Source organism: Triticum aestivum, chromosome 5A (genome assembly GCF_018294505.1).
Source record: "Triticum aestivum cultivar Chinese Spring chromosome 5A, IWGSC CS RefSeq v2.1, whole genome shotgun sequence".
In the NCBI taxonomy this organism is placed as follows: domain Eukaryota; kingdom Viridiplantae; phylum Streptophyta; class Magnoliopsida; order Poales; family Poaceae; genus Triticum; species Triticum aestivum.
The window spans coordinates 594881363-594904385 of NC_057806.1; the positions used below are offsets into that span (position 1 = coordinate 594881363).

The 23023-nt window shown below is 50.2% G+C and overlaps 1 protein-coding gene across 1 annotated transcript; it reads right to left on the reverse strand.

The window, feature by feature from the left end:
• Window positions 1-769: 769 nt before the first annotated feature.
• Window positions 770-2048, reverse strand: LOC123107870 (peroxidase 57). Its single transcript, XM_044529770.1, has 2 exons — window positions 1771-2048; window positions 770-1695 (listed from the first exon to the last, which is right to left on the reverse strand). The coding sequence occupies exons 1-2, from the start codon at window positions 1993-1995 to the stop codon at window positions 937-939; spliced, it is 984 nt and encodes a 327-aa protein (XP_044385705.1). The 5' UTR covers window positions 1996-2048; the 3' UTR covers window positions 770-936.
• Window positions 2049-23023: the final 20975 nt, after the last annotated feature.

A 23023-nucleotide genomic window follows, 5' to 3' on the forward strand; every position in this document is an offset into this window, starting at 1 on the left:
AGTAACAACTTTATTATTGCCTCTAGGGCATATTTCCTTCAGTGTGTGCAAATTTTCATGACCATATGACATAGGTGAAGCTCGGGACAAAAAATCAATGCTCAAAAATCGAAATTTTGAACGTTTCTCAAAGATTCAATTTTTTCAGTCCGCATTTCATATCGTCATGACATTTTGCAGGCATATAGACAACTTGTTCAACTTTCATGCCAAAAAAATTAACTTCTTTTCATTTTGTTTGCTATTTTTAATTTTTTTACTGTTTATCTGCAGGAGCAGATGAGCTCGAGCACTCAAAAACCGTCCTATGTGATATTGTTCCTATGTACCGACAAAATTGAATGGTTTTGTATGATCATCTTTTATATGTCTATTTGCATTGAGAGTTCCCTCACCAATTATGATTTGTAATAACTGCTGCTATGTTGCTACACATCAAAAATATCACAACCGGAAGGAAGCTTATGCGACCGTGTGTTGTGTGTCCACTAAGGGGCTGGTCTCGAGAGACCAAAGGATTTTCTGCAAATGTGAAACAGAGTGACGGGCCTCTTGCAACACCACAACTACCAGTCATGCGGTAGATGCAGATAAACGGTCATAAGTGAGTGATGTCGGAAGCACCATGATTACCAACTTTGGGTAAAAAAACCATGATTACCAACTAGCTAAGTCTTTTATATAGTAGAGATATCTGACTGAAATGTACTTATATATGCATAATATCAATTATGTTGCCGTTGATCTCAGTCGTTCATGTTATTAGAAATTGTTCAGTGGAACACAAATTAAATGAATGGAGAGAACGAAGTACATCAAGATGAATCCGACCAAAACCAAAAAAGGGAAGAAAAAAAATACCACCAATCAGACCCGAAATAAACACAAAAGGCACACCATTAATTGATGTCTCCTCAGAAAACGATGATGATCTCATCAGTTGAACCTGCTGCAGACCCTGCGGACCTCTCCCTGCGTGGCGGTAAGCACCTTGACCTCCCCCAGCTTGACGAGGGCCTGCGGGAAGAGCCAGTTGAAGTGGTCGGTGTTGGCGAGCCTGTCGACCATCCACCGCGTGGAGCTGTCGTTGTAGAGGTTCTGGTCGACCATGAGCACGCCACGGCGCTGCTGCAGCATCTTGTAGAAGCTGTTGTCCACCTTGGACGCGCTGGCCCGGTCGTCGAGGTACAGGACGGTGTTGTCGGACGACGCCGTGTCGGGGCACGGGTATCTCTTGTACGTGGCCGCGGTGTTGGGGTCCATGCTCGGGTCCGTTGCTCCGGCCCTGCCGCCGTAGCTGTACAGGCGGCTCCTCTTGATCATGCTGCAGTGCGTGACGCCGACGGTGTGCGCGCCCAGGAGAACGACCATGTCGTCCGAGGTGAGGCCGAGGTTGCGGAAGAAAGCGGCTGCCTTGGGGACCGTGTCATCCGGCCCGGGAAGGTTCACGTCGGTGGCCACGGACCGCCGGCTGTCCCTGCGCCCGGTGCGCACCGCGTATCTTCGCCCCGTGGACGCGGCGACGGCGTCTCTGGTTGCGAGGACCTCGATGTCGGAGCAGGATACGACGCCGGGGCACCGCTTCTCGAGCTCCGTCTTGATCGCAGTGATGAGCTCGTAGCCCTTGACGCTCAGGTTCGGCTTTGCCGTCTTCTCTGTGCTGTAACCGTCGATGAGCAGCCCGCCGTCGCAGCCCTACGCAGGTCAAACACGTTAGGCGATCTTACTGTGGAGTAGAAGAATTAATGGCGCGCACGTAGGAGTACATACGTTGACACCGCACTCGTGGAACAGCAAGCGTAGGAGGTGGGCGACAATGTCGCTGTTGCTGGCGAAGCGGGCCTGGACGATACCCTGGACGACCGCCTCCACGTCGCTCCCGCGGCACTTGCCCGTGTAGAACCCGCTCTGCAGCTGCGCCTGGCCATCGGTGGCAAGCCCAAGCACGGTGACGGCGAGCACCACCGCTAGCACCGCTGCCCTTGTGTGCCCCATCGCTACCTAGCTAGCTAATTGCTAGGTGCGAGTGATAGATTAAGCTCTTGGTGCTTGGGCTATGGAGGTGTGAGAAGCAAATGGCTCGTTTCTCTCCTATTTATAGTATAGGTTAGTGGATGACATGGTCTCCTTGAAGTTGTCTGATGTTCGGTCATGGAGATCACGTATGCCTTGATTCCGTTCTTTCTCAAATCTTAACCAAGCAAGTGGGCATGTGCTCGCTGTGCCTGCACGAATGATTGGGATTTGTTTTACAGATCCTCCGAAGCATTCTAAGTTTTGCTGGCAAGAAGCCAACCACGACATCCGACGTGGTATGCTGTCTCTTTGCTGAATGACTCATGTAAATATGCTTATTTAGATTTGGCGTGCGTAGGGTGTAGCTTACCACCACGCCCAACGTCGTCGTTTGGCGTTGAATTGTGGATGGTCAGTACAGTTTTTTTTTTTTGAACAATGGTCAGTACAGTTATGTGAGCTGTTACGATGCACGAGGGAGCGGTCGGCTCAAGCTAATAGAGCAACTCTAGTAGAGTCAGTCAAAATTGTTGCCTTCAAATCGATTTGAAGGCCGCTCCATTTTTATTTTTATTTTAGGCTACACACTCTATGTGTAAACTTTTACACTCGGAGCCACTAAAAAAGATAACTTTCAAATTTTGCCACGTGTGGTATCCACTCGTCAATGGGATATAATTTCTCAAATGACAAGTGTCACATGTGTGGCATGAAGCACTACGGCCTTCACTTTTTTACTTCTAAAGTTGCCATTCAAAAAGAAAAAAACAAACAAACAAAACTGAAACTTGTCATCCGAAAAGAAGTTGTCATGCTTGACAATTAAAATATGTTTGGAGTTACCAAGTGTCTGTGCCACACGTGTGGCACTTATCAGGGTCCTATAATATTTACCAGGAGTATCTTCGTTTTGTGCTGCGAATCCCACCAATGTGTCTCTCACCTCAAGCAGATCTGGCCCACCCTCCTCTCCGGCAAAGTCCTCCACCTCCTCCCCGATCTTTGGTTTGTAGGAATGGAATCCTATTCCTATGGAGGAAATCTTCTTATCCTCTATATTTCATAGGAAAATAAACATTAGCCTAGACTCAATGGAAAAAAATCCTATAATGTGAAACAAAGGACATCTCCTTTCTTATTCCTACTCATAGGATTTGAGATGCATGTCATCTCATTTTCTATGACTTTTTTATTCCTATAATTTTTCTACCATATGAACCAAAGGAGGCCTAAGATGACATGTATCTCAAATCCTATGAGTAGGAATAAGAAAGAAGATGCCTTTTGATTCACATCATAGGATTTTTTTTTCATTGAGTCTAGATTAATGTTTATTTTCCTATGAAATGTGGATGATAGGAAGAATTCCTCCATAGGAATAGGATTCCATTCCTACAAACCAAAGAGCTCTAAAGGAATTTTTTCTATAGAAATCCTATCCTATGAAATTCCTACAAGATTCCTCTAAACCAAAGAAGGCCTAAGTTTCCAACGTGGCACTCAATTTTCATCGGCTACGCTTGATTCCACGGCTTTTGATGGTGGGGGGGGGGGGTTAGGGAAATTTCTAGAAAACTGTAAGTGCATCTAGTGCCTTGTTTTACTGAGTGTACACATGTGTTAAGTCCCTAGGGATTTGGTTTAACCGAAGGTTTACAACCCCTTAAAATATTGAGGAAACATTGAAGTCTTCATAATGCCCGATTATGATTTGGAAGCCGAGGAGCAACTTTTATTTGCTAGTTTCTTTAACTATTTATTGAGTTGATAGGCAAACCATACTATTAGGGGGGGGGGGTCAAAAGTGAACCAAAATTGAATTTTTTTTGTGCGCTCAGTCATAACCCTTCCTACTCAAAGACTGAAGATTTGGAAATCTCCTTCCAGGCGAGCCTACTAGCTCCAGTGACTTAATTAGATGCTTCTGAAGAATTAGAGGAGTTTGTCGTGTCACTTGGGTTAGTTTTCTCGCCAGGGGGTTGGGGAACTTGTAGTTGAAGTTTTCACGGGTTTTTCAGAACCCGTTCGCTACCAGTTCGAATTGAACTGTTGTCCCAGCTGTCGGTAGCCCATTGATGGGAGCGCACCGGAGCAGCAAGGCAATACCCCCTACCCCCGCCTAGTCAGGTGGTTGCTCAATTTTCGTTCTGACCATGCTACATAGAGCACCCCTCCTCCGTTTTCATGGCCAATGCTAAGTTAGGGAAACCACTCGAGCCAAGAACTGAGTTGTGGTTGAGCATCACTGATAAGTAGTGGCCTTGATCGCTTGATTTCCTTACTCTAGAGGACTTGGCATTCTCCACACAATTAGGCATCATTCTGCGGGCATCCAAAGTGTGGATCGCTGAAAAACAAGTTTTTATCGGTCTGAAGATCACAACAAAATATACCCCGAGTGATTGGGCGAGTTCCGAGTAACCTACCTCAAAGAGAACAAGGCAAGCACTTGTGTGTCTTCAAAGCGGTGTGCTCATCCTCTCCAACCAAGACTTAGAATTTTTGCTAATAGTTTGAACTTGTGTAAACAAATCATCATGCCTTCACAAATCATATGGTTCTTTTTCCTCATACCCTTTACATTTTGTACTATGTTGTGTTTCGGGGATTTTTTCACTCCTATTGGTTGGTCGTTCTTTTTGTCCTACATTGTGACTGTCGGTGTCAAAACCGGCGGATCTCGGGTAGTGGGTCCCGAACTGTGCGTCTAGGCCGGATGGTAACAGGAGGCAGGGAACACGATGTTTTACCCAGGTTCGGGCCCTCTTGATGGAGGTAAAACCCTACGTCCTGCTTGATTAATATTGATGATATGGGTAGTACAAGAGTAGATCTACCATGAGATCAAGGAGGCTAAACCCTAGAAGCTAGCCTATGGTATGATTGTTGTATATGGAGTTGATTGCCTACGGACTACGAACCCCGCGCCTGACAGACTGATCTGCTGTTCACGGATTCCGCGGGATGCGAAATTTGGGGACGCGCGCGAAGTGGAGCGGACCGCGGCGTTCGGATGGGACGGGACATAGACGCCTCGATCTCCGTGCCGCTTTCTTCGCCACGTATCCCGTCTGCATAACTGTTCCTGGATATGATTAGATCGACCGGGCCCACCTGTCATCCACTCGGAGGGGACCTTATAAATGCGCCCGGCGAGGATTTTTGCACTGTGCCTCAACATTCTCTCTCTCTCTCTGCTCCCTTCGTCCCCGTCCAGCGCGCTCGCTCTCGCCCCCGCACAACTTCCCCTCGCGCATCTCGCCGGCAACCATGGCCAAGGAGAAGACGGCGGCGCTGGAACGTGCGAAGAAGGCGTCGGCGTCAGAGAAGGCGAAGGGGAGATCTACCAGCCGTGGCGGGTCTTCGTCCAGATCCCGCCTGCCGAAGGGCTGGGTCCAAGGAGACTGGATCCAGTCGACCATCACAGAAAAAGATCTCCTCGACATGGCCAACGAGGGCTTGATCCCTCATGGAGCTGCGAGGCTTCCGGGGAAGGAGTGGCAGCCCCAGCCAGAAGAGGGTGAGTGTGTGCTCTTGGCCACCCATGTTGAAAGTGGATTTTCTTTGCCGCCGAGTATTTTCTTCCGTGGCTTCTTGAACTTCTTTGGAGCGCAGCTCCACCACTTTACCCCAAATTCTATCGCCTATCTTGCCGCGTTCGTGTCCATGTGTGAGGGTTTCCTGGGCTGTCGACCGCACTGGGGTTTGTTCAAGCATATATTCACGTGTCGCTCTCAGACCGTGAAGAAGGCGAGCCCAGGCGATGAAAGAACCCGAGTCGTCCAAATGTGTGGTGGCCTGGGGATCCAGGTGAGGAATAAGAGCACCTTCCCGCCCATGACCTTTCCCGAGTCAGTCAGAGGCTGGCAGTCGACCTGGTTCTACTGCCAGGACCAGTCGACGCCGGGGCAGTCGAGTGGACTCCCTCAGTTTACCATGGACCGAGTGAACAAGCCCTCCTCTCTGAAGTTGATTTCGGAGGAGAAAGCTCACGTGAAGATGTTGATGGAGCGCGTGGTGCAGTTGGTTCGGGAGGGAGTGACTGGCATGGATCTCCTGGAGGTCTTCCTTAGGCGTCGCATCCAGCCCCTTCAGTTCCGGAGCCACTGCATGTGGTTGTACTGTGGGACTAAAGACGAGACTCGAGTCCATCCAGAAGCAGTCGACGATGTCACTCTGGAAAGATGGATGGGAGCCGTTACCGGAAACAAGGATAACCCACGCGGAGCCAGAAGGATTCCTCCACTCGACCACAACAGCGATCCAAACAAGGTACGCTTGCTCTGCTCTCCACTGTGTCTTTGTCACATTCGTTCCTGTTTATCCTGCCGACTGGTCGATTGATCCTTGTCTTGATATCTACTAGGCCCTCACCGAGCTGTACTCGATGCCCAATGGGGCACAAGCTCCGACTGAGGAGGGTGAGGCGAGTGGGGGCGAGAGCCAGGAGGAGGAGGAATGGGACTCGGACGTTGCTGAGGATGATGATGACGATGATGATGATGACGGTGATGAAGATGACGTTGAAGACGAGGAGGAAGAGGAGGAGGAGGTCGTACCACCGCGCTCAGAAAGGCGGTCGAAGCTTGTCCACGACCCTTCGACTGAACGTGGCAAGGGGGTTGCGACCGTTGCTCAGTCGACCAAGCGCCCTCGGACCACTTCTCCGGTGCCGACTGAAAAGGCGCCGAAGCAGCCCAGGGCGGCCTCGTCGAAGCCGATCAAGCTCCTGCCGAAGATGAAGGTGTCCATCCCCACCATATCAGGGTAATCGTGCTGCTTAAGTCTTCTTATTTTGTGTGAACTTTGTCTCTGGTTGACGCTGAAGTAAGTCGACTGATTCTTTGGAGTTTGCAGTGCTGCTACTTCTGAGACCTCAGCCCGAGCTGATGACCATGAGATGGAGGACGCAGCAACCTCAAAACCAGGTACTATACTCTCAACGCCACTTTTAGTCGATTGATTCATGATCTCTAACTCTGATTCTTTTCTGTAGCTCCATCCAATGTTGTTATCACTCTCCCTGACGATGATGAAGATGAGGAACCACTGAAGCATAGAATGAGAAGGAAGGCGTCTGCCAGTGGGGCGACCCAGGATGTGACGGTGCCTGAGACTCAGGTCGCGACGGAGGAGAACACCACTCGACACACCGTATCCTTCGCAGATCCGCTGACAAGTGCTCCGCAGCCCTCTCTCTTCACGACGCACCACGTCCCAGAGGACCAAGCTGGCGCGGCGAAGGAGGCGATACGCCAGGCAGGAATCATGATGGAGCAATTGAAGACCATCCGGGATGCGAGCCAGGCAGCTTACGACGCCAGTTCTGCCCTCCAAAGCAATGTTCAGGTCAGTCGACCACCGTTCGTTCTCCAGTATTTACCGTAGTCACCCACCGGGTGTGTCGATTTAAACTTCGTGATAGCGGGGGCACGCTGAGTGCACCCGCTGGGTGTAGTCCCCAAGGCTAAGATCGACTGCTGGCAGTCGGCCTTAGGCTTTATAATTTCAGTCTTTCCATCGTTCGACCATGTCGACTGGATTTCGCAAACCGGTCGACTGGTCGACTCTGTCTTCAATAGTATTAGTGGGGGCACGCTGAGTGCACCCACTGGGTGTAGTCCCCAAGGCTAAGGTCGACTGCTGGCAGTCGGCCTTAGGCTTTATAATTTCAATCTTTCTGCCAGTCGACTATGTCGACTGGATTTCACAAACCGGTGGGGGCACGCTGAGTGCACCCACTGGGTGTAGTCCCCGAGACTGTGGTCGACTGCTTGCAGTTGATCACAGTCTTAGAGAATGCATCTTGCTCTTTTTTTTTTGAGGTCGACTGGTCGACTTTGTCTTTAACAGGATTAGTGGGGGCACGCTGAGTGCACCCACTGGGTGTAGTCTCCGAGACTACGGTCGAATGCTTGTATTCGGTTGTAGTCTTAGAAACGTGTGATTTTTCCTTTTTCACTCGGAAGTGAATTATATTTGACATTTAGTCGATTGGTTCTTCTCAGAACTCCTGTGATCTTGTGGCTCGCTACTCTGAGCTGGAAAACAAGCACACTCAACTCGAGCTGAGCTTGAAGCTGGTTCAGGAGAAGCTAACGAAGGCAAAGGAGGAGACCGAAGGTATGTTTGGTGAGACCCTGACGACTGCTTTTCCCCTTGCTTGTTTCAAAATCTGACCTTGCTGTAACTTGCAGGTAAGGTAAGGGAGGCCCAACAGAAGAAAGACCTCGAACTAGCTGAGAAGATCAAGCTTGCTGACGAGAAGTTAGCTTCAGTCACCAAGCTTGAACAAGACAATACCAATCTGAAAGCTGCTCTTGGGATCGCCAACAAGGAGGTCAGTCGACTAAAAACTGATAAAGCTGCCCTAACCGACCAAGTCAGTAAGTTGATTGGGAAGAAAAATGATCTGGAGGCCTTCCTTAGTGGTCTTGCCAAGAAGCTGTTTCTTATGCTTGAAGGTAAACCTCTATGCTCGGCAAACATTTCCAATCGTGATTTTTCCATTCGACCATCCCCTTGACTCAGTGATCACCCTTGCAGAATTTTGCCAAAACTTTGAAGAAGAAACTAGCCGGCTGGAGCCAAACCTCGACCCCGTCAATTCTCCGGTGAACGACGAAGTTGCCATGGATATTTTCCGACTGGAGTCTCGTGTTGCAGCTGTCGTGGACTATCTCGCAAGGCTGAAGGCCGCCACATCTCGCATCGACTCGACGCTCTGGCCTGAGGAGACACTTCAGAATGACCTTGAGTCGCTGATGACCCGCTTGAACATGATCCCTGGTCGAGTGCAGGAATGGAAGAAGTCTTCGGCTCAGTGTGGTGCAGATGTTGCTCTGTGTCTGGCCCGAGTCCACTGTAAAGATGCACGAGAAGAGAAGCTGGCGGCCCTTCGGGTGGCCAACACCAAGAAACACGACTTCAGGTCCTTTATGGAAACTTTCCTTGCGGCTGCCACTCGGATCGCCGACGGAATTGACCTTGATGAATTCGTTGCACCTTCCAGCCCTCCACAGGAGGGGTAAAAAACTTCTTCTGGCTCGACGCTTTAAATTTGCCTCGGTATGCCGAGTGGAATTGTAACTGATAAACCTTAACAGGCTTAACGCCTGAGCACTTTCGGTTCCTTTAGATACCGATTCGAAGTTGAATTTGGTGCTTGAATATGTTGCTTTTGGCTCGAAATGTCTTTTGCAGGTTCAAAGCAGGGCGCCTTTACTGCAATCGACTTATTCCTTAGTCCTCTTAGGCGAGCACTGGGCTGCGGCTAAGCCTCCGAGTGGAAGTCCGGCTTACCACTCGGTAGGATTTTTATAACTTAGGCGAGTACTTGGACTGCAGCTAAGCCTCCGAGTGAGAGGTTTGCTCTTCACTCGGTAGGATTTTTGTAACTTAGGCGAGCACTGGGCTGCAGCTAAGCCTCCGAGTGGAAGTCCGGCTTACCACTCGGTAGGATTTTTATAACTTAGGCGAGTACTTGGACTGCAGCTAAGCCTCCGAGTGAAAGTCTGGCTTACCACTCGGTAGGATTTTGATAACTTAGGCGAAACGGATTCGCAGCTAAGCCTCCGAGTGGGAGTCTGGCTCACCACTCGGTAGGATTTTTGTAACTTAGGCGAGTGCTTGGACTGCAGCTAAGCCCCCGAGTGAGAGGTTTGCTCTTCACTCGGTAGGATTTTTACAAACTTAGGCGAGTGCTTGGACTGCAGCTAAGCCCCCGAGTGAGAGGTTTGCTCTTCACTCGGTAGGATTTTTACAAACTTAGGCGAGTCCTTGGACTGCAGCTAAGCCCCCGAGTGAGAGGTTTGCTCTTCACTCGGTAGGATTTTTACAAACTTAGGCGAGTGCTTGGACTGCAGCTAAGCCCCCGAGTGAGAGGTTTGCTCTTCACTCGGTAGGATTTTTATAAACTTAGGCGAGTGCTTGGACTGCAGCTAAGCCCCCGAGTGAGAGGTTTGCTCTTCACTCGGTAGGATTTTTACAAACTTAGGCGAGTCCTTGGACTGCAGCTAAGCCCCCGAGTGAGAGGTTTGCTCTTCACTCGGTAGGATTTTTACAAACTTAGGCGAGTCCTTGGACTGCAGCTAAGCCTCCGAGTGAGAGGTTTGCTCTTCATTCGGTAGGATTTTTTACAACTTAGGCGAGCACAGGGCTGCAGCTAAGCCCCCGAGTGGAAGTCTGGCTTACCGCTCGGTAGGATTTTGATAACTTAGGCGAAACGGACTCGCAGCTAAGCCTCCGAGTGGGAGTCTGGCTCACCACTCGGTAGGGTTTTGATAACTTAGGCGAAACGGATTCGCAGCTAAGCCTCCGAGTGGGAGTCTGGCTCACCACTCGGTAGGATTTTTACAAACTTAGGCGAAACGGATTCGCGGCTAAGTCACCGACTGAGGGGGAATTTTATTGGACAAAAATAAAAAGTGACAAAAATTATGGAGGAACTATGACACTATTATTTTGAGGTCCATGAACTACAGAAGTACTTTATTGCAACTCATTCGAGTGATAAAACTTAAGTATAAAATGGGCGGAGTAGTTCCACGTTCCAAGCTCGGGGCTCATCGATATTATGCTCGACGTTGTAAAGACGGTACGCCCCTGTTGTGGAGAACCTTGGTGACGATGAAGGGACCTTCCCAAGAAGGAGCAAGCTTGTGTGGTTTGTGCTGATCCACTCGGAGAACTAAATCCCCTTCCTGGAAGGCTCGACCTCTCACATTTCTGGCGTGGAAACGACGCAAATCTTGTTGGTAGATGGTCGACCGGATCAGAGCCATCTCCCTTTCTTCCTCTAAAAGGTCGACTGCGTCCTGCCGCGCTTGTTCAGCTTCTGCTTCGTTGTAGATTTCAACTCGAGGAGCATTGTGGAGAAGATCACTCGGCAAGACTGCTTCAGCTCCGTAGACCAAGAAGAATGGAGTTCTTCCGGTCGACCGATTAGGTGTGGTCCGCAGTCCCCAAAGCACTGAGGGAAGTTCGTCGACCCAAGCTCCAGCTGCATGCTTGAGATCACGCATCAGTCGGGGTTTCAATCCCTTGAGAATCAGGCCATTGGCTCGCTCTGCTTGTCCATTCGACTGCGGATGGGCGACTGAAGCGTAGTCGACCCGTGTGCCTTGGGAGTTACAGAAATCTCTGAATTCCTCCGAGTCAAAGTTCGACCCATTATCCGTAATGATGCTGTGCGGGACTCCATATCTGAATATTAGTTCCCTGATGAAGCTAACAACAGTACCGGTGTCAAGGTTCTTGATTGGTTTAGCCTCGATCCACTTGGTGAACTTGTCGACTACCACCAGTACATGCGTGAAGCCGCTTCGTCCTGTTCTCAAAGGACCGACCATGTCCAATCCCCATACTGCGAAAGGCCAGACGAGTGGGATGGTCTTCAGAGCCGATGCAGGCTTGTGCGACATATTCGAGTAGAACTGACATCCCTCGCACTTGTCCACTATCTCTTTTGCCATCTCATTCGCCTTTGGCCAGTAAAATCCGGCTCGGTATGCTTTGGCCACGATGGTCCGAGAGGACGCATGATGACCACAGGTTCCCGAGTGGATATCATTGAGGATGAGTCGACCTTCTTCTGGTGTTATGCACTTCTGACCAACTCCAGTCGCGCTTTCTCTGTATAATTGTCCTTTGATTACGGTAAAGGCCTTAGATCGACGGACGATCTGTCGAGCCTCTTCCTCATCCTCCGGAAGCTCTTTTCTCAGGATATACGCGACATATGGAACCGTCCAGTCGGGAATGACCACCAAGACCTCCATGATCAAGTCGACCACCGCTGGGACTTCAACCTCAGTCGGATCTGTGGCACTCTTGGGCTGTGGAGTTTCTTCGGTGAAAGGATCTTCTTTGACTGACGGAGTGTGTATATGTTCCAAGAACACACCACTCGGAATGGCTTCTCTCTTGGAACCTATCTTTGCTAGATCATCAGCTGCTTGATTTTTCAGTCGGGGTATATGATGGAGCTCCAACCCCTCGAACTTCTTTTCCAGCTTCCTCACTGCACTGCAGTATCCAGTCATGGCTGGGCTTCTCACGTCCCACTCCTTCATCACCTGGTTGACCACTAAATCTGAGTCGCCATAGACCATCAGGCGACGGACGCCGAGTGAAATGGCCATGCGCAACCCATATAAGAGGGCCTCATATTCTGCCTCATTGTTGGAGGAATCAAAGTGAATCTGGAGCACATATCTGAGCTTATCTCCTCTGGGGGAAACCAGGACAACCCCAGCACCGAAACCATTCAACATCTTGGAGCCATCAAAGAACATGGTCCAATGCTCCGAGTGAACTTCAGTCGGCTGCTGCTGTTCAATCCACTCGGCGAGGAAATCTGCTATTGCCTGGGACTTAATGGCTTTCTTTGCCTCAAACTTGATATCAAGGGGAAGAAGTTCAATTGCCCATTTGGCCACTCGACCAGTTGCATCTCTGTTGTGCAAAATCTCTGATAGTGGAGCGTCGCTGACGACTGTGATGGAATGATCAGAGAAATAATGAGCAACCTTCTTTGTGGTCATGTATATTCCATACACAAGCTTCTGATAATGGGGATATCTTTGCTTGGATGGAGTCAAGACTTCAGACAAATAATACACTGGGCGCTGAACTTTGAGGGCTTTTCCTTCTTCTTCCCGCTCGACCGTAAGCACAGTACTGACGACTTGTCCTGTGGCTGCGATATAGAGCAACAGAGGCTCTTTGCTGATTGGAGCAGCAAGCACCGGCTGGGTGGAGAGCAGAGCTTTTAGCTCGGCAAACGCTGCATCAGCTTCTGGAGTCCACTCGAACTTGTCTGCCTTCTTCATTAGTCGGTAAAAAGGCAATGCCTTTTCACCGAGTCTTGAGATGAATCGACTTAATGCGGCCAAGCATCCAGTAAGCTTCTGGACATCGTGCACTCGCACAGGGCGTTTCATTCGGAGAATAGTACCAATCTTCTCTGGATTAGCGTCGATTCCCCGTTCGGAAACGAGAAAACCGAGTAACTTGCCACCAGGACCTCCAAATGTGCACTTTGATGGATTGAGCTTGATATCATACCTTCTGAGGTTGGCAAATGTTTCGGCGAGATCAGCGAGCAGGTCGGAACCTTTTCGTGACTTGACAACGATATCATCCATATATGCTTCCACATTCCGACTGATTTGAGTGAGTAGACACTTCTGAATCATTCGCATAAATGTGGCTCCGGCATTCTTGAGGCCGAATGGCATGGTGATATAGCAGAAGCACCTGAACGGAGTGATGAAAGCTGTTTTTACCTCGTCGGGTCCGTACAGACGGATCTGGTGGTACCCGGAGTAGGCATCTAGAAAAGATAGTCTCTCGCATCCCGCGGTCGAGTCAACAATTTGATCTATGCGAGGGAGAGGAAAATGATCTTTCGGGCAGGCCTGGTTGATGTGTTTGAAATCAATGCACATCCGGAGTGATTTGTCCTTCTTAGGAACCATGACGACATTAGCGAGCCACTCGGAGTGGTATATCTCTCGGATAAATCCTGCCGCCAATAGTCGAGCCACTTCCTCACCAATGGCCTTTCTCTTCTGGATGGCGGACCGCCGAAGATGCTCTTTGACTGGTTTTGCAGATGAGTCGACTCTTAGGCGATGCTCAGCCAGTCCCCTGGGAACACCTGGCATGTCAGCGGGCTTCCATGCAAAAATGTCCCAGTTCTCACGGAGGAACTGGATGAGCGCTTCTTCCTATTTTGGGTCGAGTGTTGTTGAGATGCGGGTCGGAGCTGCATCGGGGTCGGTCGGGTGAATGTGAACAGGCTTCGTCTCACCGGACGACTGAAATGCAGACTCTGTGGCGGGTTTCTTGGATCGCAGCAAGTCACTCGGATCTGCATTTTGCTTGTATTCTTCGAATTCGACCGCTGTCACCTGGGAATCGGCAATCTTTGAGCCCTTCTGAAAGCACTCTTCTGCCTTTTTCCGATCACCGGTGACAGTGATCACTCCTTTGGGGCCGGGCATCTTCAATTTGAGGTACACATAACATGGTCGAGCCATGAACCGTGCGTAAGCTGGTCTCCCCAAAATGGCATGATATGCACTCTGAAAATCCACGACCTCAAACGTCAACTTTTCTTTGCGAAAATGTTTCGAATCACCAAACACCACGTCCAAAGCTATTTGGCCGAGTGACTCGGCTTTCTTCCCTGGTATAACTCCATGAAAACTCATGTTACTAGTGCTCAGTCGGGACATCGGAATGCCCATTCCTTTCAGTGTGTCTGCATACAACAAATTCAACCCGCTTCCACCGTCCATCAGCACTTTTGTCAGTCGAGTGCCTTCGACAACTGGATCGACCACCAAAGCTTGCCTCCCAGGGGTGGCAATATGAGTCGGGTGATCAGATTGGTCGAATGTGATGGGTATTTGAGACCATTTCAGATAATTTGCTTTTGCTGGGGCAACCATGTTCACCTCTCGGTTAATGACTTTCAATCGACTCTTGCTTTCCACATCTGCAAAGATCATCAGAGTGGAGTTGATATGCGGATATCCTCCCTCACTGTCCTCCTTGTCTTCGGCCTTGTCCGACTCCTTCTCCTTGTCCTTAGACTGTTTTCCCTGAAACTGTTGGATCAGGAGTCGACATTGGCGAGTGGTATGCTTCGGGTAGATGATATTCCCCTCTTCGTCTTTCTTTGTGTGGATGTGACATGGCATATCCATTACGTCGTTCCCTTCTTTATCCTTTACCTTCTTGGGGTTCCAGGATCCTTTTGGTTTCCCCTTAAACTTTCCCTGAGTCACGGCCAGAGCCTCTCCAGGAGCTGCCGGTTCAGCCTTCCGCTTCTGTTTCCGACTGGTGTTTCCTTTTCCCAACTGACTCGGCTTGTGCTTGCCGCTTCGGAGTCGGTCTTCTTCTTCGCCGTTGGCGTACTTGGTAGCAATCTCCATCATCCGACTCAAGGTCATGTCACCGGTTCGACCAAACTTCAAACTCAGTTCTCTGTTCTTGACGCCATCTTTGAAGGCGCAGACTGCCTGATGATCAGACACATTCTCCACAGTGTGGTGCAAAGTGATCCATCTCTGAATATACTCTCTGAGAGTCTAATTGGTCTTCTACACGCAGACTTGCAACTCTGTCAGTCCAGCTGGTCGCTTGCAAGTTCCTTCAAACGTTCTGATGAACACTCGGGACAAATCTTCCCAAGTGTAAATGCTGCTAGGCGGTAATTGAGTTAACCATGCCCTGGCAGAACCTTCCAGCATGAGGGGCAAATGCTTCATGGCCACCTCGTCGTTCCCACCACCAATCTGAACTGCCACTCGGTAGTCCTCGAGCCAAGTTTCAGGCTTAGACTCACCAGTGAACTTGCTGACTCCTGTTGCCAACCTGAAATTGGGAGGGATAACTGCGGCTCTGATAGCTCTGCTGAAACATTCAGGACCAGAAACATGCACTCGACTGCTTGTGGGCGCATCTCTGTCGAGTCCACCTCGATGGGCTCTGTTCCGGTCGACCAACCCTTGCACGATAATGGATCGCGCATCGAAGCCTGGTTCTCTGGGGTCGACTGGAACCCTTCGCCCTGTACTGTACTGACGCCTGTCATCTTGCTGCCGAGGAGCGTAAGACCCACCCCTCGGAGGGGAATGGGGCGCTCGACGCCTATCATCTCGGTCTAGTCGGTCACCATATTGATCTCGCCGATTCTCGCGCCCTTCACGCCGCGGAGGCGATCTGGGGCTGTGAGCCGACTGAACCGTATTCGCAGTGACGGATCGACTGTGAATTCTGTTGCGCGACTGAGACACGGCTGAATTCTGATCTCCTGCTGCCCGGAGCAGATCCCTGATCTGCATCAAACCTCTGCCAGCTTCCGACTGAGAAGGCTGGATGGACTCTACTATACGGGTCGCAGCTGCTAAATTCTGGATTGGGGTTCGATATACCTGAGTCGGCGGGAAGAGTTGACGTCGACTGGTGTCGGGAACTCGTTGCCGCGCGCGCTCGTCGAGTGCTCGCTGAAGATTCCCCAGTCGAGTGCGTTCGGCCAAATTGGCCAGACGTGCCTCCTCCAAGGCACGAGCCTCGGGGGTTTCTCCTGCGATGGGAGTACGCAGAGCATCTACGTTCCTGCGGCGAAGTTCCTCTCTTTGCAGAGAGTCGAGTGGTTCGGGCTGGTACTCTTCGTGGCCTCGTGCGGGGTCGCCTCCGTCACCTGCTCCACCATCACGGGCGAAGCCAGGGGGACTGCGGGGCCCGTCGACCATCAAGATTTCCGCCGCTGGATCACTGCTATCACACTCGGATGCCGTCTCTATGGAGCCAGTCGACAGATCGAACAAGCCGTAGAGAGATTCGTCGGGCTCGATTGCCGCAACTTGGGTGGTGGCCGATTGGCGAGCCACCGCGTGCCTCATCCATCGCTGAAGCCTCGACCGGCCCGAGCGCTTGCGCTGGCGGGAGACCGGGAGGGTGGACGATGGAGGAGTCGACCGATACGGGGTCGACGGTTGCCACAGCAGAATGCCGCAGACACATGCGCGAAAATGCGTCGCACCGCGGACGGGGAGCGCATCAACGTCGAGTGGAGCCTCCTGGAGCCAGGCGGAGTCGTCGGCGATGAAGGTGAGAGTGCCGAGACGGATCTCTCGACCCTCGACCAAAACTCCAGCAACCACCATGATGAAAGTACTCGGAAGAATCGCAACTTCTCCACAAAATCGCTAAAACACCTGCCCCACGGTGGGCGCCAACTGTCGTGGTTCTAAGCCTGACAGTAGAGTGGGGGTAGGTATGGAGAGGCAAGGTCCTAGCTATGGAGAGGTTGTAAACACAAGAGATGTACGAGTTCAGGCCCTTCTCAGAAGAAGTAAAAGCCCTACGTCTCGGAGCCCGGAGGCGGTCGAGTGGATTATGCGTATATGAGTTACAAGGTGCCGAACCCTTCTGCCTGTGGAGGGGGGTGGCTTATATAGAGTGCGCCAGGACCCCAGCCAGCCCACGTAGGAGAGGGTTTAAGGTGAGTTAAGTCTGGGGCGTTACTAGTAACGCCCCACATAAAGTGTCTTTACTATCATAAAGTCTACTTAATTACAGGCCGTTGCAGTGCAGAGTGCCTCTTGACCTTCTGGTGGTCGAGTGAGTCTTCGTGGTCGAGTCCTTCAAGTCAGTCGAGTGAGTTCCTCGTTGGTCGACTGGAAGGCGACCTCTTCTAAGGGTGTCCCTGGGCAAGGTACTTAGATCAGGTCCATGACCCTACCCTAGGTACATGTCCCCATCAGCAGTCGAATTGCCGAACAGGTCGTCCGAAGTATGGAGTCCTGAAAGTAAGAAAAAATTAAAAAAAGAATCCGGCAGCCCCTAGTACGTTTTAAGCCGTATTTTGGGCGTGTCGTTATTGTGCCCCTTCCCCTGTGCCCATGGTATTTCAAGGGCGTAGTTATGTACACGAGGTACTGGTTTCGCTATGTCGCGAAGGCTGGGGTTGGGGCCGCATTGCTACGCTTGCTCAGAGTGTGCCAGGCGGTCCTGCTGTGGGTTACTCCGGGCGCGCTTGGCAGTGTCTGGCTTTTTAATGGCCGGACTGAAGAATTGCCTGAGAAGGCTACTTTATACCTCCGCTGCGAGAGTCGCCGTATGCTCCTCCGTACGGAGGGAGCGTTCGGTGTTTCTGTTGACCGTAATTACTCCTCGAGGGTCTGGCATCTTGAGCTTGAGATATGCGTAGTGTGGCACCGCATTGAATTTTGCGAATGTGGTTCGTCCGAGCAGGGCGTGATAGCCACTGCGAAATGGGACTATATCGAAGATTATCTCTTCGCTTCGAAAATTGTCCGGGGATCCGAAGACCACGTCAAGTGTTACTGAGCCTGTACAGTTGGCTTCTACACCTAGTATAACGCCTTTAAAGGCCGTTCTTGTGGGCTTAATCCTTGAGGGATCTATGCCCATTTTCCACACTGTATCCTGATAAAGCAGGTTCAGGCTACTGCCGCCGTCCATGAGGACTCTTGTGAGATGAAATCCGTCGATGATTGGGTCGAGAACCAATGTGGCGAAGCCGCCATGACGGATGCTAGTGGGATGGTCCCTTCGATCAAAAGTGATCGGGCGGGAGGACCATGGGTTGAACTTTGGGGCGACTGGCTCCATCGCGTATACGTCCCGTAGCGCACGCTTCCGCTCCCGCTTGGGAATGTGGGTTGCGTATATCATGTTCACCATCCGCACTTGTGGGGGAAAGCCCTTCTGTCCATTGTTGTTCGGCGGCTTGGGCTCCTCGTCGTCGATGTGCAGCCCCTTGTCTCTGTTTTCGGCCCTTAACTTGCCTGCCTGCTTGAACACCCAACAATCCCTGTTAGTGTGATTGGCTGGCCTTTCGGGGGTGCCATGTATCTGGCACAAGCGATCGAGTATTCGGTCCAAACTGGATGGGCCCTAAGTATTCTTTTTGAATGCCTTTTTCCGCTGACCAGATTTATAGCCTTTGAATCCGTCATTGATTGCCGTGTCTTCATTGTTGTCGCTGTTAACGCGGCGTTTTTGCTTATTCGGACATGTCCTGCCACTTTTGTCCTTGGTATCCGAATTACCAGGGTTCTTTGATAAGTTGTTACTGTGAGCTAGCCAGCTGTCTTCTCCCGCGCAAAAGCGGGTCATGAGTGACGTGAGGGCTGCCATGGATTTCGGCTTTTCCTGTCCCAGGTGCCGGGCAAGCCACTCGTCGCAGATGTTATGCTTGAAGGCTGCTAGGGCCTCTGCGTCCGGACAGTCGACTATCTGCTTTTTCTTTGTTAGGAACCGTGTCCAGAATTGTCTGGCCGATTCTTCTGGCTGCTGAATTATGTGGCTTAAGTCGTCGGCATCCGGCGGTCGCACGTAAGTGCCCTGGAAGTTGTCGAGGAATGCGGCTTCCAGGTCCTCCCAAGAACCAATTGAGTCTGCTGGCATGCTGTTAAGCCAATGTCGGGCCGGTCCTTTAAGTTTGAGCGGAAGGTATTTGATGGCGTGTAGATCATCGCCGCGTGCCATGTGGATGTGAAGGAGATAATCCTCGATCCATACTGCCGGATCTGTTGTGCCATCGTATGATTCGATGTTTACGGGTTTGAAACCCTCTGGGATTTTATGATCCATTACTTCATTCGTGAAGCATAGCGGGTGTGCGGCGCCTCTGTACTGGGCTATATCACGACGCACCTCAGAAGAGCTATGTCTGTTGTGTTCGGCCCGGCCGGATTTGTTGTATCCAGAGTGAAGATCATTGTTGCATGCCGTAGGGCGCCTGCGCGATCCGTAGATTGATCTTGTTTGTCTTGCCTTATCCTCCAGTATGTCTCGCAGGTCGGGCGCATTTTCCCGTGCCTTAGTTGAGCGGCGTCGGGGCATGGCTTGGGTGGAGGGCCGAGAGGCCTCTCTATCGCGGCTGCGAGGTGGCCGGTCTGCCATGTCATGCGCTGGTGATGTAGGTGCTTCCTCCTCTGATCGGGGTAGCGGCCTGCACTTCGGGTAACTCTTGGAGGGGCGTTCGAGTTTATACTCTTCGGCCGCAAGGACTTCAGTCCATCTGTCAGCTAGCATATCTTGGGCAGCTCTAAGCTGTTGCTGCTTTTTCTTGAGGCTGCTTGCCGTGGCTAAAAGCCTGCGTTTAAAACGCTCTTGTTCGACGGGGTCTGATGGTATGACGAATTCGTCGTCATCGAGGCTTGCCTCGTCTTCGGAGGGAGGCGTATAGTTATCATCCTCGACCTCTCGGTCTGCCGCTCTCTCATGAGGGTTGGCTTCTCCATCTTCCTGTGCCGAATCTTGCTGAGGTGGGTGTTCTTCGGCGCTATCCGGGGTAGTATTATCTCCCGTGCAGGGGCGCGGGGGGTTCAGAGTCCGGGGAGGAGTCCGGATCCTCGGAGTCACGGGTAGTGCAGAGTGCGGGGCTAGCGTTTGGCTCGATCGCCTCTGAGATCGCAGCCCCTCAGGCAGCGTCCAACCGCTGATCCTCGATCGGCGTAGTAGGCTCTGAATCAATGGTCGAAACCGATGTGTATGCGGCCTCCAAGGCGCTGTTCGGTGGCAGAGCTATATCATGCCCATCGAGACAGTGCGGCGCGCTTGGCTGTGGCTCGAATCCGTTGAAGATCAAGTCCCCGTGGATGTCAGCCGTGTAGTTTAGGCTTCCAAACCTGACCTGATGGCCAGGGGCGTAGCTTTCGATCTGCTCCAGGTGGCCGAGCAAATTGGCCCACAGAGCGAAGCCGCCGAAGACGAAGATCTGCCCGGGGAGCAAAGTCTCACCCTGGACTGCATCATTGTTGATGATCAAAGGAGCCATCGGGCCTAAAGGCGACGACACAGAGGAACTCTCAATGAAAGCACCAATGTCGGTGTCAAAACCGGCGGATCTCGGGTAGTGGGTCCCGAACTGTGCATCTAGGCCGGATGGTAACAGGAGGCAGGGAACACGATGTTTTACCCAGGTTCGGGCCCTCTTGATGGAGGTAAAACCCTGCGTCCTGCTTGATTAATATTGATGATATGGGTAGTACAAGAGTAGATCTACCACGAGATCAAGGAGGCTAAACCCTAGAAGCTAGCCTATGGTATGATTGTTGTATATGGAGTTGATTGCCTACGGACTACAATCCTCCGGTTTATATAGACACCGGATAGGGTTAGGGTTACACAGAGTCGGTTACAATGATAGGAGATCTTGAATATCCGCATCGCCAAGCTTGCCTTCCACGCCAAGGAAAGTCCCATCCGGACACGGGACGAAGTCTTCAATCTTGTATCTTCATAGTCGAGGAGTCCGGCTGAAGGTATAGTCCGGCTACCTGAACACCCCCTAATCCAGGACTCCCTCAATGGCCGTTATGAATACTTTGTATATGTGTTTATCTGTCTGTTCTAACTCTCTATTCAGTTGTGTTTTGCTTGTTCTATGTGAAGACTTTGTCTGTACACTATCCAATTCAGTTCCTTAGTAATTTATATGCTTTGGCATATCACTCTTCTAGCATGTCTAACTCATCACTGCTTAGTTCATACTTAGTTACTTCCATGTATGACATCTTATACGCCCATTTTACATCGCTATCTCTTAGTGTAAAATGCTCATTTTTTAATCATGTGTTATACATTATGGCATCATTCTTATACATTTTTCTCTTTATTTTTGCAAGTTTCCAATATGATGGGGGGGGGGGGTCGGGGGTCGGCAAACTATCAAAAGGGATCAAAAGAAGGTCAAATGAAGAAAATATTATTATTATTTCTCGAGGAGCCAGAAAAACTATAGAAATTTATTATTGCCAATGTGCATGAAGAGATAGAGCCAGGGGTCCATGCCCATGCCTGGGGGAGGCCTATGGGCCCCACAGTACGTAGCACATGCCTTGGGGCTCTCCACTAGAGTGTGTGGGGCCCATAGGGAGCCCCTGGTCATATACTGCCCTGGAACCCTTAACCTGAATATTCCATGACTTTACGCCATCGGTGCGAATAGAGAGCACCCTTCTCTCTTCAGAGGCCTGATTCTGCCGAGGATCTATCTCCTCCAGCGGGGGAATTCAAAGCCATTGTCATCAAACACTCAAGGCATCATATTGATCATCTTCATCCCCATCTACAACAATAACCATGTCTCCATCTTCGGTAATCTATGAATAATTGCTATAGATCCTTTATGCTAATTGTTGCTTAGTAGTTGATGCTAGAAGAATTATTGGGGAAAGTTTATATATGTTCAGATTGTTATTCACGCCATTACTCCCATCCATCATGTTCATTATGATGTCATGTGAGTAATCCATTACATTTTTTAGGATTGAGGAGAAACCGCTATTCTTGATAACCAATGAAGTTGCATATAGTTTTATGTTTCGGTATCCTGTTGTGGCGTAATTATTTGGTGGTGATGTGTGAGCGTCGATATCATGTCACTTCACCTATATGGGTGGGGAGGAGAGCATTATGTAATTAGTTTATCTAGGAGGGGTGACCAGAGTGACATATATTATTTACCCTAAGTTTTAGAGGATTTGGCGATTCTATTAGAGTTGCTCTTAGGAGTTAAGACAGAAGACCTACCACCCCAGAGTTAATTTTTTTCATGTGGTTGTCTTACCAGGATCGTTGATGGAAGCCGGGCGACTTGCATGTCAGGGGCCTTTTGCATGCACCTAGTTATGCCTTATGCAACCAGTCAGAAACAAGACGATGGCCCACCTCACCGTGTGCCTTTTCGCGCACGGTGTGGCATGAAGTGCCCTCCTAGATCGATATTTCACCTTGTAGTCCATTCAATCCTCGGCCCAGATGGGCACACCCTTAGCTATAATGTTAGTGCCATGCCCTGTAGAACTTGAGTTGTTCTGATTGGCCATCGCCGCTTGACCTCACATTTCGGTTTCATACAAACTTTATGCCTTGTTTCAAAATAGGAGGAAGAATACATTTTTTTACCACCTTTTACCTTCACCAAATAAGTGTGGTATTTTTCTCTTCAAGGTCCATATGGCCTCATCTTCTCTCCGGCCTTTTTATTTTAAGGCCAACATGTAGATGTGAGATATTTTAAGAAACACACCTTGCAGGCAAAATGTAGGATATACTTCTGAATACAAGATGTAAGATGCAGACTACACTTTGCTATGTCTTTCCCCAGTGGTCGATTGTTTTTGAACTATCTTGTGTGGTTTTAAAATTGTGTTTCTTTATAATTGGGAAGGTCAAGCAAATTGTAATACCGGGAGATAGGGGAGGAACAGACAATACTCCCACCAATTACTCGGTCAAATCATACAAAACTAGTTGTAATGTAGCTAGATAATCACACACAGGTGGCATCTTTTTTTAGTGCCTTATGCAAATATTGAATATTACTATGTTTGAAACACAGGCAATGACGAGGGGCACATTCTTGTGACTGGTATGCTTATCTGTAACTTTCACCAAAATAAAATGAAGTCTTTAGTTGGTTGTTCAGTTCGTCCATTCATCTATTGGCATGGTC

Bases quoted from the DNA above. Each gene is read 5' to 3' on its own strand.
- LOC123107870 (XM_044529770.1), bottom strand. From the start codon at position 1,995: ATGGGGCACACAAGGGCAGCGGTGCTAGCGGTGGTGCTCGCCGTCACC. The intron at 1,696-1,770 runs GTATGTACTCCT...TGACCTGCGTAG, and splicing joins TCCACGAGTGCGGTGTCAAC to GGCTGCGACGGCGGGCTGCT.